The following is a 12223-nucleotide window of genomic DNA, read 5'->3' as shown; positions in this document are numbered from 1 at the left end:
GAGTGTCCAAACTGCAACCCTCCCACATGTGAACCCAACCCCTGCCCCTTTCCCTGGGCAGGGGAGGGAGGAAGTGCTCCCACTGGGTTGCTGAGTAGAGGGACAATTCATGTGAGAAATGTCCTCAGGCACCTGTGGAGAGGGAGAAGGGAGCAGCTCCCTCTAGCACACATACCATAGATTCACCAAAGTGGCTATAAGCAATAGGAAGCCATAGGAGTTGACTGCATAGAGTAGTCATATGGTCAGATCTGTACTTTAAAAAAATTACTTTTGACAGTATTGCATAGGATGGATGGGAGTGGGAAGATATTAGATGCAGGGAGACAAATGAGGAAGCTGCAATTATAATTTAAGAGAAATGATGAAGGCTTGAACTAAGGGGATAGTTGTGTGAGTGGAGAAAAGTAACCAGATATAAGAAGAGACATAAAAGTAGAAATAAGTTCTAGAACTGATATGGGAAGGATGAAGAATGAACAGTAGAGAATAATGCCCAGTTTTACAAAGCCGGGAAAATAGAAGGTGAGTAATGTGACAGAAATAGGAAGTTAAGAAAAGGGAAGAGTTTGGAAGTAAAGATAATAAGTTCAGTTTTGAACATGAATTTGAGATGCTTGGGACATTTACTCTGCCAGCTGCTAAAGCAGGAAAAGAAAGAAAGGCTAGCAAAGGATGCCTAGACCTGAGAGCCATTTGCATAAAGTTGATAATTACACCTAGGGTAGATTAGGTAACAAGAGAGAATATAAAGGGAGAATAGAAGATACTTGGGTCAGAACCTTAAGGAATACTTCCAGCAGAGGCTTGATATGTGCAAAGGAGCCTGAGGAGGTTTGGTTAATAAGGCAGGGGGTGAATTAGGAGATATTGGGATCAAGAATATCCAGAAAACATAAGAGTACCCAGGAGAAGATGGTCAGCAGTATAAAATGCAAAAGATAGAGAAAATGAATGAAGACTGAAAAAGGATCGTTATTCAGCTATTAAGAGATATTAACCCTGGAGAGAACAGTTTCTGATATGTGATGAGACTAGAAGTATATTTCAAAGGGTGATGAATGAAAGGAGAGAAAAGAAAGTAGAAACAATTAATATAGACAGCTTTCACAGAGTATGACTGAAAGAGAGAAGAAATAATAGAAGTGTAGCTTAAGAGAATGGTAAAATATAGGGGTTTTTTTAAAGGATGAGGGAACATAAACATGTTTGAAGGGCGTATGAAAGTAAACAGGATAAGAAAAGGTTGAAGATCCAAAAAAAGAGGAAATGATGGATGTAATATGCTGGAGAAGACTGGTAGACATGGGGTGAATGAAGTATGTATGTAGAAAGGCTGGCCTTAACAGGCAGAAAGGCCACCCACTGTCATAAGTAGGGGGCAAGAAGGAAAGAATAGGAGATGATAGTTAGAAATGAAGAGAAAACAAGAAGAGAGCACTCTGGCTCACTGGTCTCAACTTTCTTAGTAATCAGCAAGAGCCACAGCTGAGAAAGACAGGGGAGAGGAAATTGTGTGAAGCTTAAAGAGGTAACAAACATTTAAAACAGCTTCCTAGAGGAATGAGATAAGAAATCAATTAGGGTGGAACAAAAGGATTGCCTGATTCTAGGTTAGATAGGGGACAATGGATGTAGAACAATTCAAATGTCAGTTTTTCTATGTCCTGGTTATTTTTACGGATCTGTTTGTTTCCTTCCCCTCCCTCTGATTATTCTTTGTTAGGGGGAGGGGAGTAAAGGTGGGAAAAGTTATAGTATCTCTTTTATTTTACAAATAGAGAACCTGAGATGAAATGGATATTTCGGGTTCATAGAACTAGTGCTAGAAACCAAACTCAAACCTGAATCTAGGTCTTCTAACTCACAAAGTACTGTTTTTTTTTCCATTGCTAAAAATCACACTTCCTCCCCTCAGAGAGCACAGAGTATTGCCTTGAATTTATCTTAAGCATTTGTCATTTATATAACATAAATAATTATTTTGTACATATCTCAAAAGTACATTTAGTGCCCCCTCTAGGACCACTCCTCTCATTTTCACTCAAGATTCTGACATCCTTAGAGGGCAGCTAATTTTTACTCTCATAGGTAACTGTGAAACTAGGATGTGCTTCCCATCATAATCATCATCAAGTAGACTTAATTATCTTTTTAGCAATGGTATTAATTAAAATAGTATGGTGAGATGAATTCATTTAAAACATTCTCCCCCAAACCCTAGGTACACTTTCCCACAAATACACATAAGTCCATGGGAAGAGTGAGTTCAAACTTAAAGAGTACAAATAGTGAGGAATATATCTAGTATACCTGTGGCAAAAGGGTAACTCACATCTACTTGCACTTTATGGCCTGGAAGTCCTTTCTTGAGCCGAAATTCTTTCCTGGTACAAAGGATCATGTTTCTTGAAGCTGACTCACTCCTTGAGGAACTGCATTTCCACACATCTGTTTATCACTCTGCTCACAGCTGGACATGTTGTCTCCTACTGGTCCAATCTCTTTTGATCCCAGATGGATCCACTGATACTGGTCCAGTCTCTATGATAATGTGGTCAGTGGGGTGGGGAAGGGAGGGAAGGAGAGAAGAGGGAAAGAGAGAGAAAGATAGAGAGCAAGAGAGAAAGATAGAGAGCGAGAGAGAAACTCTTCTCCCCCTAAGAGTAATTCCTTCTCAGAAGCCTGAGTCCAAAAGTGGAACTGGAATCCTCAAAGCCAGAACTTGGAATCTTCTAATCCTTAGAGAACTCTGAGAACATAAGCTCCTTGTGAGTAAGAATAGTTTCATCCCGTATATATGTATTCCCTGGCACATAATATTCATTCAATAAATGCTTGGTGATTGATTGTTTATCACTTGATTACTGAAATTTCTCCAACTATTTATAACCCTATATAGGGAAGCATGGTTAACCAAACAGCTGTTCCTTTTGTGACTCAGAGATTCTCACTTCATAAAGAGATCACAGGGTATAGATATTCTTCTTTATATATTTTAATTGTGCTCATGCTTTGAGGTGCTGGTGAGGGAGAGGATGTGGAACTTATTCCCTTATTCTCATATCTGACTGTTAAGTTTCCTAAAGACAGAAATTTGTTCTTATACAAGCTTACCTTCCAACAAAGTGCTATGCACACAGTAAGTAATTAATAAATGTTCAATTAAATGTACTGCAATCAAGTAAATGTGAGAAAAGTGATGTCTACTATAAACATATGTAATGGTTATCAGATTACTTTTTTCTGCATGATTTCTACACAACTATAATATTTTTTATGACTTTGTTCTCTCTTCCCCTTCTAAGCAAATAGAAAGATAAATCTAAATTAACCAATGATTAAGGAAGAATTTGAGTATACAAATTCTGCTAATAATCAACAAGTTTCTTTATTGACTAAAAATGTGTTTGTGACTATAAGAAAATGAGTATCAGTCAAAAGTGTTCATCTAGGGTAATTCCCAAATCAATGGAGGTAGTAGAGTTAAAGAATACATTCTTGGGTAAACCAAAACAATGAACAGCAAAATAGAGTGTGGATCCAAGGTTATAAAATCATTAGACTAAAATTTGGATATGGATAATTTCTACTCAAGAATTACTTAGCAAGTTCATATACTACCCCAGCCTATGCTGGATAGTTTTATATGTCTTTTTGATCACCTGCCACTCTATCTTTGATATTTTTATATACTAGACTTTAATATTTACAACCACAAAAAACAAAGGAGAAAGAATAGCATTAAAAAATATGAAGAATAAGCATTACATGTAAAGAATGGAAAGTTCACATGATCCAAAGGTAGGGAAATACACAAGACATTCATCAAGGGAATATATTATTTAAACTTTGTAATTCTATAGCCAAAGTTTCAGACCACATGACCCATATTAAATACTTTTAAAAAGATCCCCCTAGATATTTCTCTTTCTTTTATGATAAGGGACTGAGTAAGAAATTTTTAGTATTAGAAATGAACAGAGGCTGGTGGTGATCACTCATACTTTGATGGTCAAAAGATTATCAAGAATATACCCCAAATAAATGCTAAATAAGTCATTTTGATAAAGGGAAAATTTGCCCATAAATACTATTTATTATTTAGTACAGAATTCCCATAGATAGTCTGTTTTTACAGACAGCAGAAGATTCCCACTCCCTTCACTTCCCATGTTTTTCTTTAATAAAAAAAAAAAGACAAATCTTTATAAATAACATCACACTTATTACTGCCTTCTTAATAACCCCATATTTAAGCTTGTCTCAATACTAGCAATCACAATAAACATCAGTTACTGTAATGCCATTTTATGTCCTCTACTAATTCTTTTTTTTTTTTTTTAATTTTTACTTTCCATCTTAGAATCAATACTAAGTATTGGTTCCAAGGCAGAAGACTGGTAAAGACTAGGCAAAGAAGGTAAAGTGACTAGCCCAGAGACACATATCCAGGAAATGTCCGAGGCCATGCTTGAATCTAGAACCTGGCTCTCTAACCACTGAACCACTAATTCTCGTACTCCAATACCATACTTGGATAAATGATACTTTATTTCTGACTTGTCTTTTGCCTCTAATTTTAAGATGTTACATTCTAGCTTGTATCCAATCTCATGGATTATAGGTAGCCCTTTAATCCTAGACTCTTATTTATATCTGCCCCACACTTTACAGTTTAACTTTCTAAGAGTTAGTAGACTTCACAGACTGAATTAGCTATGAAATCACACACACAAAAAAAGTCTCAGAGAAAATGTACTGATAAGGGGGAAATTAATTGATTAGGGTTTAAATCCCTTATGAACTATTTTCTAGTTGTATGAAATTTTGAGCAAGAACAACCTCTCCAAGCCTCAATTTTTTCATCTATAAAATGTAGATATCACCTGTGCCTACCGCAAAGAGTCATTCAAATGATCAAAAGAGATTTAGTTATAAGGGTGGTACTGCTATGAAGGAGAAAGTAAGGCATTGATGAAGTAGTATAAAAATTCAGGCACAGTTCAAAAAGTGAAAGAAATGGAATGACTCCATATTGGACACAAATCCCACAGTTCTGGGAAGAAAAAACAACTAGATCAACAGTAAAATTATCCAACATATGAGAGCATAGAATATTTTCCCTTACCTTTGGCCAGGTTCATGGTAAAAAGTCAGACATCAACTACTAATGTAAAAAGTGGAGAGAAAATGTAAAATAAAAAAAAAGCTAGGAGAAGCATAACAAGGAGAAGAAAAAAGGAAGAAAAAAGATATGAGATCCTGCATTTTCTCCTCCATAACACTTATGGAGGAAAGGAAAGATAGTGCATGCTTCTCTCAAAAGGGTACCTGACCAGGAGGGGTGACAAACACTTGTAACCCCTAGAACAGGGAAGGCTGAATTTGGGGGATCTCTTGGATGCAGGAGTTCTGGGTTGCAGCAGGTCTGAGATTATGGAGTGTCAACATTAATCCAGCATCAATATAGTGAGCCCTTGGGAGCAGGAGGTGTTTGGAGGTTGCCTAAGGAAGGGCAAATCAGCACATGTAGGAAATAGAACAGGTCAAAGTTTCTATGCCTTATAAGCAAGAGGAGCAGTTTATGAGTGGCCACCGTGCAAGACAGAGAGATCCAATCTCAAAAAAAGGGGAGGAAGGGCTCCATGTCAAAGAACATATAACTATGTAAATTACCCAAGAGCATGCCAGGATTCATGGGCACAGCTGGTCCAAGACCCAAAAGAAAGCAAAAATGAAATTGAAGCAATATCTGTCCAAATGAAAGCCATCTGCTGCTATGCTCTCAAAGAAGAAATGGGGAAAAATTAAGTTGGACTCAAGGTAAGGATAGGGGAAAGTAGCAAAGAAAACAGCCAAGAATGCCTGTAGGTCATTCAACAACTACAATTCAACAAACAATTAAAATCTACCAGGCAAGAGCATGGACAAGGGATAAAATGATAAATAGTTGCTACTCTTGAGGAGTTTACATTCTACTAAATGAAGCAACACGTATACAGGTAAATAAATGTAAGATAATTTGATAAGGACAAGAATAATAACCTCAGTGAGATAATCATTCTTTTTGAGGAAAGGAGAAAGAGTGGTCTGATTTCAAAAGAAATGACCTTATTTAAGTTCAGAGAAGTGAGAGTACCTTGGGAATCTAAGAGAAGAAAATACTATACCAGAGGAGATCTTTGTAGTTTCCTCCCACCCCACCAAAAAAAGGTCTACAATAAGTAGTTAAAAGGAGAAACCTAGAACATGATGCAAGTGGAATAAAACAAAAAGAAATGGACTGAGATGGTAAAATTCAAAGAAAGCTATAAAAGAAATCCTACAAAAACCATGAGAAATAAATGAAAATGAGGATATGTATTAGAGACAATATAACAAAGTTAAGTAAGTGGTTAGAAATGTAGCCTACATAAGGAGTTCTTAGAGAAGAGAATGGGAAAAAGCAACTGAGAGAGTTAAAATACAAATTAAAATTTGGTGTGTTTATGGAAAACTAAAGACCTATAGAAACTTTCACTTTTACATAAAAATCTGCAAACAACTATCAGAGAACATTTTGCAGGAGAATAAAACCACACATTTTAAAGTTATCAAAGTTGAATATAGATAGTCCTCAGTTAAAATTGCTCTTTCAGCATTAGGTATTAAGTATGTGCTAACTTTTGGACAAACAGGGTTCTTAGCTCCTTCTGCCATAGGAAAGTTTGATCATCAACTCTGATATAGCTATTAAACAAGCTGCTTCAATTTGTACATATGAGGAGCCAACAGTACAGAAACATTTCCAGAACTAAATTAGGTTAGGGGTAAAAGGAAGTTTTTAATATCACAGGTACCTGCTACAACCACTATTTCTTCCACTAAGAGTACAACAGATTCTAGAACTATGCATTAATATATATCCTACACCCTGATTAAGACAGTATAGTAAAACTGACTGGAAAACTGGTGATCCAACTATCCTAGTTTCTTTATCTCATGGCATTTTACTCCTTTTCTTCAAATGTATTTCAATTCCTTTCATTTATCCCAGGTTGAGATTTGTGGGGAAAAAACTAGCAAATAAAAAATTATAAGTGTTTACACATATTATTGAATGAATAAATTCTAATTCATTTTGTTTCCAGATGGGGAAGGATGACCAATCAACTTTTAAAACTCTCACAGGGAATAAATAATCCTCAAAACATTTAAGGTACTCTTTCCCTGACTTTCTTCTTTCCTCTCCTTCTATCCTCAATACCACATCAGATCTCCATATATTTCTGTACTCGGAAAAAACTCTCCACACTACTCTCTCACTCTCTCCTTCCTCTCCACCAAAAACCAGCATCTTTTAATCAGTGCAGATCTTAAAGGCTGAGAAGAGGGGAATGACAGAGGAGAAAAGCTTGGAAGTTATCAAAGAATAGAAAAGTGGGGAAAACACCATGAGAAGGGCTCAAAGGAAATGAAACAGGAAGAGCATAATGGGAAGAGATTGAACCTAGTGATAAACTACAGTAGTTTCAATTTTCTCATATTCTATCATAATACTTTTCATCTTTAAAATCTAATAAACATATATCAAAATATATCACATACATATATTTTGGATGTTTAAGTAATAAAATAAGCATTTAAAGTAGTGATTTTAAAGATGTCAATGTCCATTTCACTGTATAAAAGTCAATGGCCATTTTACCACCGTTTTGGACATTACTACTCAAGCTACAATTCCTCTATTACATGCTAGATTTTCCGGGATAGTCCAAATTTCTAGAAAAGACACTTTTAACAACATAAAAAAAGGAATAGCCTTTGTCAAATGATGTGTTCTCATTTTTTGGTTCAGAGAACATGGTGATTCTGTCTATGCCACAAACCTGGAATACCACAAAGTTAGCAGTCTTTAATATTCAAATGAAATTCATCTAAGTCTATTATATTTTTGAAAAGTATGTCACTAATAGGAATTATAGCCCCCCCTTTTTTTACACTATCTAAGCATTACTGTTTATCTTATGATAATAGTAAAACTAGCAGGATTAATAGTTATTATAAAAAGTTTAGGAAGTATCTTTTGGAAGACCTACCTTTTAAGCAAACATTTAATAATCTTTTTCTTAAAAATACCTATAAACTCTGAGATAATAAAGTAAGTGTCTTTAGGTATTGGATCAATTATCAGTAGAATAGACAGTATGAGTTGGCTTTTTGTTTGCTGACTTTTTTTTTTCTCCAGGAATTAACACTAGGTTGAGCTAAATGAATAACAATTTCTCACCTGGTCCTCCTGTAAGACTTTTTGGTCAGGGTTAAGGATGAAGTGGTTTCAAACAATAAAGCTGTTCTCTGAGAACTGAGAGAAAATACTGTCATCTCAGGGAATCAGAACTCCAACTCTCATCTTATTAGCACTAAACAAATCTTTAGATTTCTTCTTCACACTTTTAAAAAATTCCATCAAGAGAAAGTACACAGACCTAGCGATGGGAGGTCCTGGGTTCAAATATGGATGAAGACACTTCCTAGCTATGTGACCCTGGGGAAATCATTTAACTCCCATTGCCTAGTCCTTACTGTTCTTCTACCTTGTAACCAATACACAGTATTGATTCTAAGGCAGAAGGTAAAGGTTTAAAAAAAATTACAACAGAAATACTGATGATGGCTTTATTTTGGATTAAATATTTCCAGTTCTTTAATGGCAAACACAACTTTAACCTACAAAACTTAAACTTCATCTTTATGCTAGCTTCACTAACTACTATGTGAAGATGGCAACAATTGAATGATTTTAAAGCCACAGTAGTTACTGTTGCTTTGGCTAAGGAGATTCCAAAGGAAGCAGGTGGCCATTTCCTCATAACGACCTCCCTAGGGAATCAACAACTCTAAAAATCGAGTAGGCTGCTCACCCTTCCCCTAAGGCAAGATAGCAGAACTGAAAGATAGGAATCCTTTCCTTTCCTTCGATACTAAGCCAGAAAGCTCACCTAACTGAGCAAAGACTAAGAGAGATTTAGGATTTTATCTCATTCACAAAATCAAGGCTACATTCACTCCACAACTCTATATCTAAGTACCCTTTAATCAACCATCATAATACATTTTCCATATATATGTTTAATATTGATACCAATCAGCAAACTATTTCAATAACCCATTGGCAAATATTCTTTTATAATAAACTTTATACAATAACAAATCTTACGAGATTACTGAATTGACGACGTTTGAATTATTTTTTAAGTTTACTATAAAATGTTAGGCAAGACCACTTAAATTTCAAATGTTTTAATTCAGTAATGAAGTTGCTAATCTCAGTCTTTCCCTTCAGTTTTCTCTAAGGAGGTAAAGTATAGGCTCTATTTGGAGGTAGGAGGGTGGAGTTAGAGAGGAGGAGGTAATCTAGAACTTCTAGGCAATAACAAAATGTTCGCTGAAATATCTATACATACATATACACACATATATATTGAATGTCAAATACAGACATTGAGAAAAGTCTACATTTTGAAGATTTTTAGGAAAAGTTGGCTATAAACAATTTAGTTTTAAATACTAGCTAAATAGATGTATATATATTCATATGTATAGATTCACATGGAATATGCTTTTTGGAGAACAATCCCAGAAAAACAAATTAGTAAGCATATACTTGCCTCATCTTTTTTCTTTTTCTGACAATACTGCAGGGCTCACAGAACCAGTCAGGGAGTGCTTGTGAGTATAATAATTAGGGGAGGGTGAGGGCAGACTGCAAGGGTATATTATAGAAGAAAAGATACAGAATTAGTGTTTACTATATTAAGAGGCAAAAGATTAGATATGGGAATACTATATTACAAGAAAAGAAATAATAGGAAAGGGAAAGCACAAAGAAACCCATTCAAATTTAATCAAATAGATGTTTTGTTCAAAATATATGTTTTATTGATGCTTTAAAAGCAAGATAAAGGGGAAAATAGGACGGGGAAAGTCTTTAGGGCCACAAGAAAAAGCTAATATAGTTTGGTTAACTGGCTATTCAAGTGATTTTTTTTTTTCATTTTTGTAGGCAGTTGACATATTTTGTCAAAAGCATAAGGCAATTAGCTTTGTAAACCATAACCTGATGAGTCATCTTTCGAATTTAAGAGCTTAGGCTAACCATCCCGGCCAGATGCAAAACCAGCACTTTTCTCTGGATACTATACAAATACTTCTCAGAGAAGCAGCCTAACAGCCTAAACTAAGGGAGTTTGTATTGTGACTATGAGGGCATACAAACTTGAGAAAGGACAAACGGAAAGCTAAGAAAAGAATGGGGTACCTGAGGGGTCATTAAAAGAAAGGAAATGGCTGAAGATGCTGAGGCCCTGGGCGAAGTGCTAAGAAAGAAGAGTCCGTAAATGACAGCAGGTGAAAAAGCAAAAGATATCTCCAATGGGGAGTAATACATTTCCCCTTGCCCTACAGAGAGTAGCTTCAAGTAGCATAAATGAATGTGGTATGGAGTCTAGGATGCAGAAGGGAGCAAGTGTTCAGTGGGGGTCTCGGGAATACCGCGACCACGTACTTACTTTCGTCCTGCCATTGATTTTGTAGTTGCCCAGCTTGCCATTACAGTGGCGGATCAGGTCGTCCATGCTGCTCATGAGCCGTCCGATGGTTTCACAGCCCGGCTCCTTGCCTTCGATCCAGGTGATCTTGTCGCCCCGAATGTCCTTGGAGGAGTCGCTCTTCTGGCTGACCAGCTGCCCGTCGGTGAACTTGCCGGTGTCGTGCAGGGCCCTCACCTCCTCGCCGATCTGCTGGCCAGTCTCCTTGCCCAGAAAGTCGTCCACCACGCAGATGCCGTGCTTGTTCATGCACGGTACGATGTACTCCAGCGCCAACTTCAGCGCCGGCAGGGGCTTCGTCTGCCCGTTGGGCCTCAGCATCAGCCCCAAACTCGGGGGGCTCAGCTGAGGGCACGCGGACCCGCTGGGGCACAGCGGCGATCTGCCCAGCAGCTCGTCCTTCCCAGGCTCCGCCTCCCCTGGGCCCGCCGCTGGCCCCTGGTTGTTGACCGCTGCGGGAGGAGGCGGCGCCGCCGCCGCGGAAACCATGGCAGCCTTGGCCGAGGAGGCTGCTCCCTCCGGGGCAGCCGCAGAGACTGGAGGTGGAGGCGGTGGCAGCGCCGCGCCCGTGCCCGTGGCGGCCTCCGGGGAGGTAGTGTCCCGGTGCGGCGGCGGTGGCCGCTGCTGCTGCTGTTGCTGCGATGCTTTCTTGCCTTCTTTGAGCCGGGCCTTGCTGGCCTTGGGCGGCGTCGCGGGGTGCGAAGCCCCGGGAGGTTGGGGTTGGGGACGGCCTCCTCCGCCGGGCCCGTGCTCGCCGCCGTGGCAGACGAGCTTATGCTTCTTCCAGTCCTGGCGCTGGTGCTCCTTGCTGCAGTAGAAGGAACTGCGGCAGCGGCTACAGCGCAGCAGGTTCTCCATCTTTCCACACAGCTCGCAGTACTGCCGGTCCCGCTCGCTCGGGCTCAGCCCGCCGGCGCCGCCGCTGTCATTGGCCATGGCGGCGGTGGCTAAAGCTGAGCTCGATAGAGTAACGGGAGGGCGGACACACGCCGGAGACCAAGGGGGTGGGCGGGTAGCCGAGGCGGCTGTTACTGCGCCATGCACCCTCGGGTCAGCCCGCTGGGCCCTCGCCTCCGCGGCGCCCCGGCCCCCGCGCAGCGCTGGCCGCCCCGGCTTCTAGCAGCCGGCAGCCGCCTCACGGCCCGATCCCCGCCACCGCGGGCTGCGGAGGGTTACCTTCGCTCGGTGGCTCTCTTCTCCTCTCGGTGGGGGTGGGGTAAGAGGGGTGGGGTAGGGGGGGGGGGGCAGGCAGGGACCCAGGCGAGGGTCGCACAACCTCAGCGGCAGCAGCCGCCCTCGCTTCTGCGGCCCTGCCAACCCGGCCCGGCCCGGCCCGGCTGGCGGAGGGGAGAAGAGGGCGGGCGGGCGCCACTCGCTCTGCGCGCTCTGCACGTACACCACGGCCCCGCCGCGACCCGGGCGGGCGAAAGGGAGGGGAGGGGAAAAGAGGGAAGGAGAGAGGGAGGGAGGAGATCACTCACACACGAGCGTAGCGAAGTGGCGGCTGAGACTGCTCTGACTACCGCTACTGCTGCGGCAGTAGCTGCTGAAGCTGCTGTAGTTCTTGCCTCTCCTCCCTCCGCCAGCCCTGCGGGCGGGGGCTAGACCGCGGGCCAGAATGGGGGGGGGGG

General features: G+C 40.4%; 1 protein-coding gene across 2 annotated transcripts in view; it reads right to left on the bottom strand.

Annotated features, from left to right (window-relative positions):
* Positions 1 to 11715, bottom strand: part of EGLN1 (egl-9 family hypoxia inducible factor 1) — an 83999-nt gene extending 72284 nt beyond the window's left edge. The window contains exons 1-2 of one of the 2 annotated variants that reach the window (XM_044674363.1): positions 11262 to 11715; positions 10554 to 11108 (exon numbers count right to left, since the gene is read on the bottom strand). In XM_044674363.1, coding sequence (XP_044530298.1) covers positions 10554 to 11108; positions 11262 to 11528 — 822 coding nt within the window. In that variant the 5' untranslated portion in view covers positions 11529 to 11715. Of the gene's footprint in view, positions 1 to 10553 lie in introns of both variants that reach the window. The other variant, XM_044674362.1, reaches the window with a different exon arrangement.
* Between the last annotated feature and the right edge of the window lie 508 nt (positions 11716 to 12223).

This window comes from Gracilinanus agilis, chromosome 4, assembly GCF_016433145.1.
Source record: "Gracilinanus agilis isolate LMUSP501 chromosome 4, AgileGrace, whole genome shotgun sequence".
Classification (NCBI taxonomy): Eukaryota; Metazoa; Chordata; class Mammalia; order Didelphimorphia; family Didelphidae; genus Gracilinanus; species Gracilinanus agilis.
Note: the sequence above shows the minus strand (reverse complement) of the source record. Positions and strands in the feature narration are given on the sequence as shown.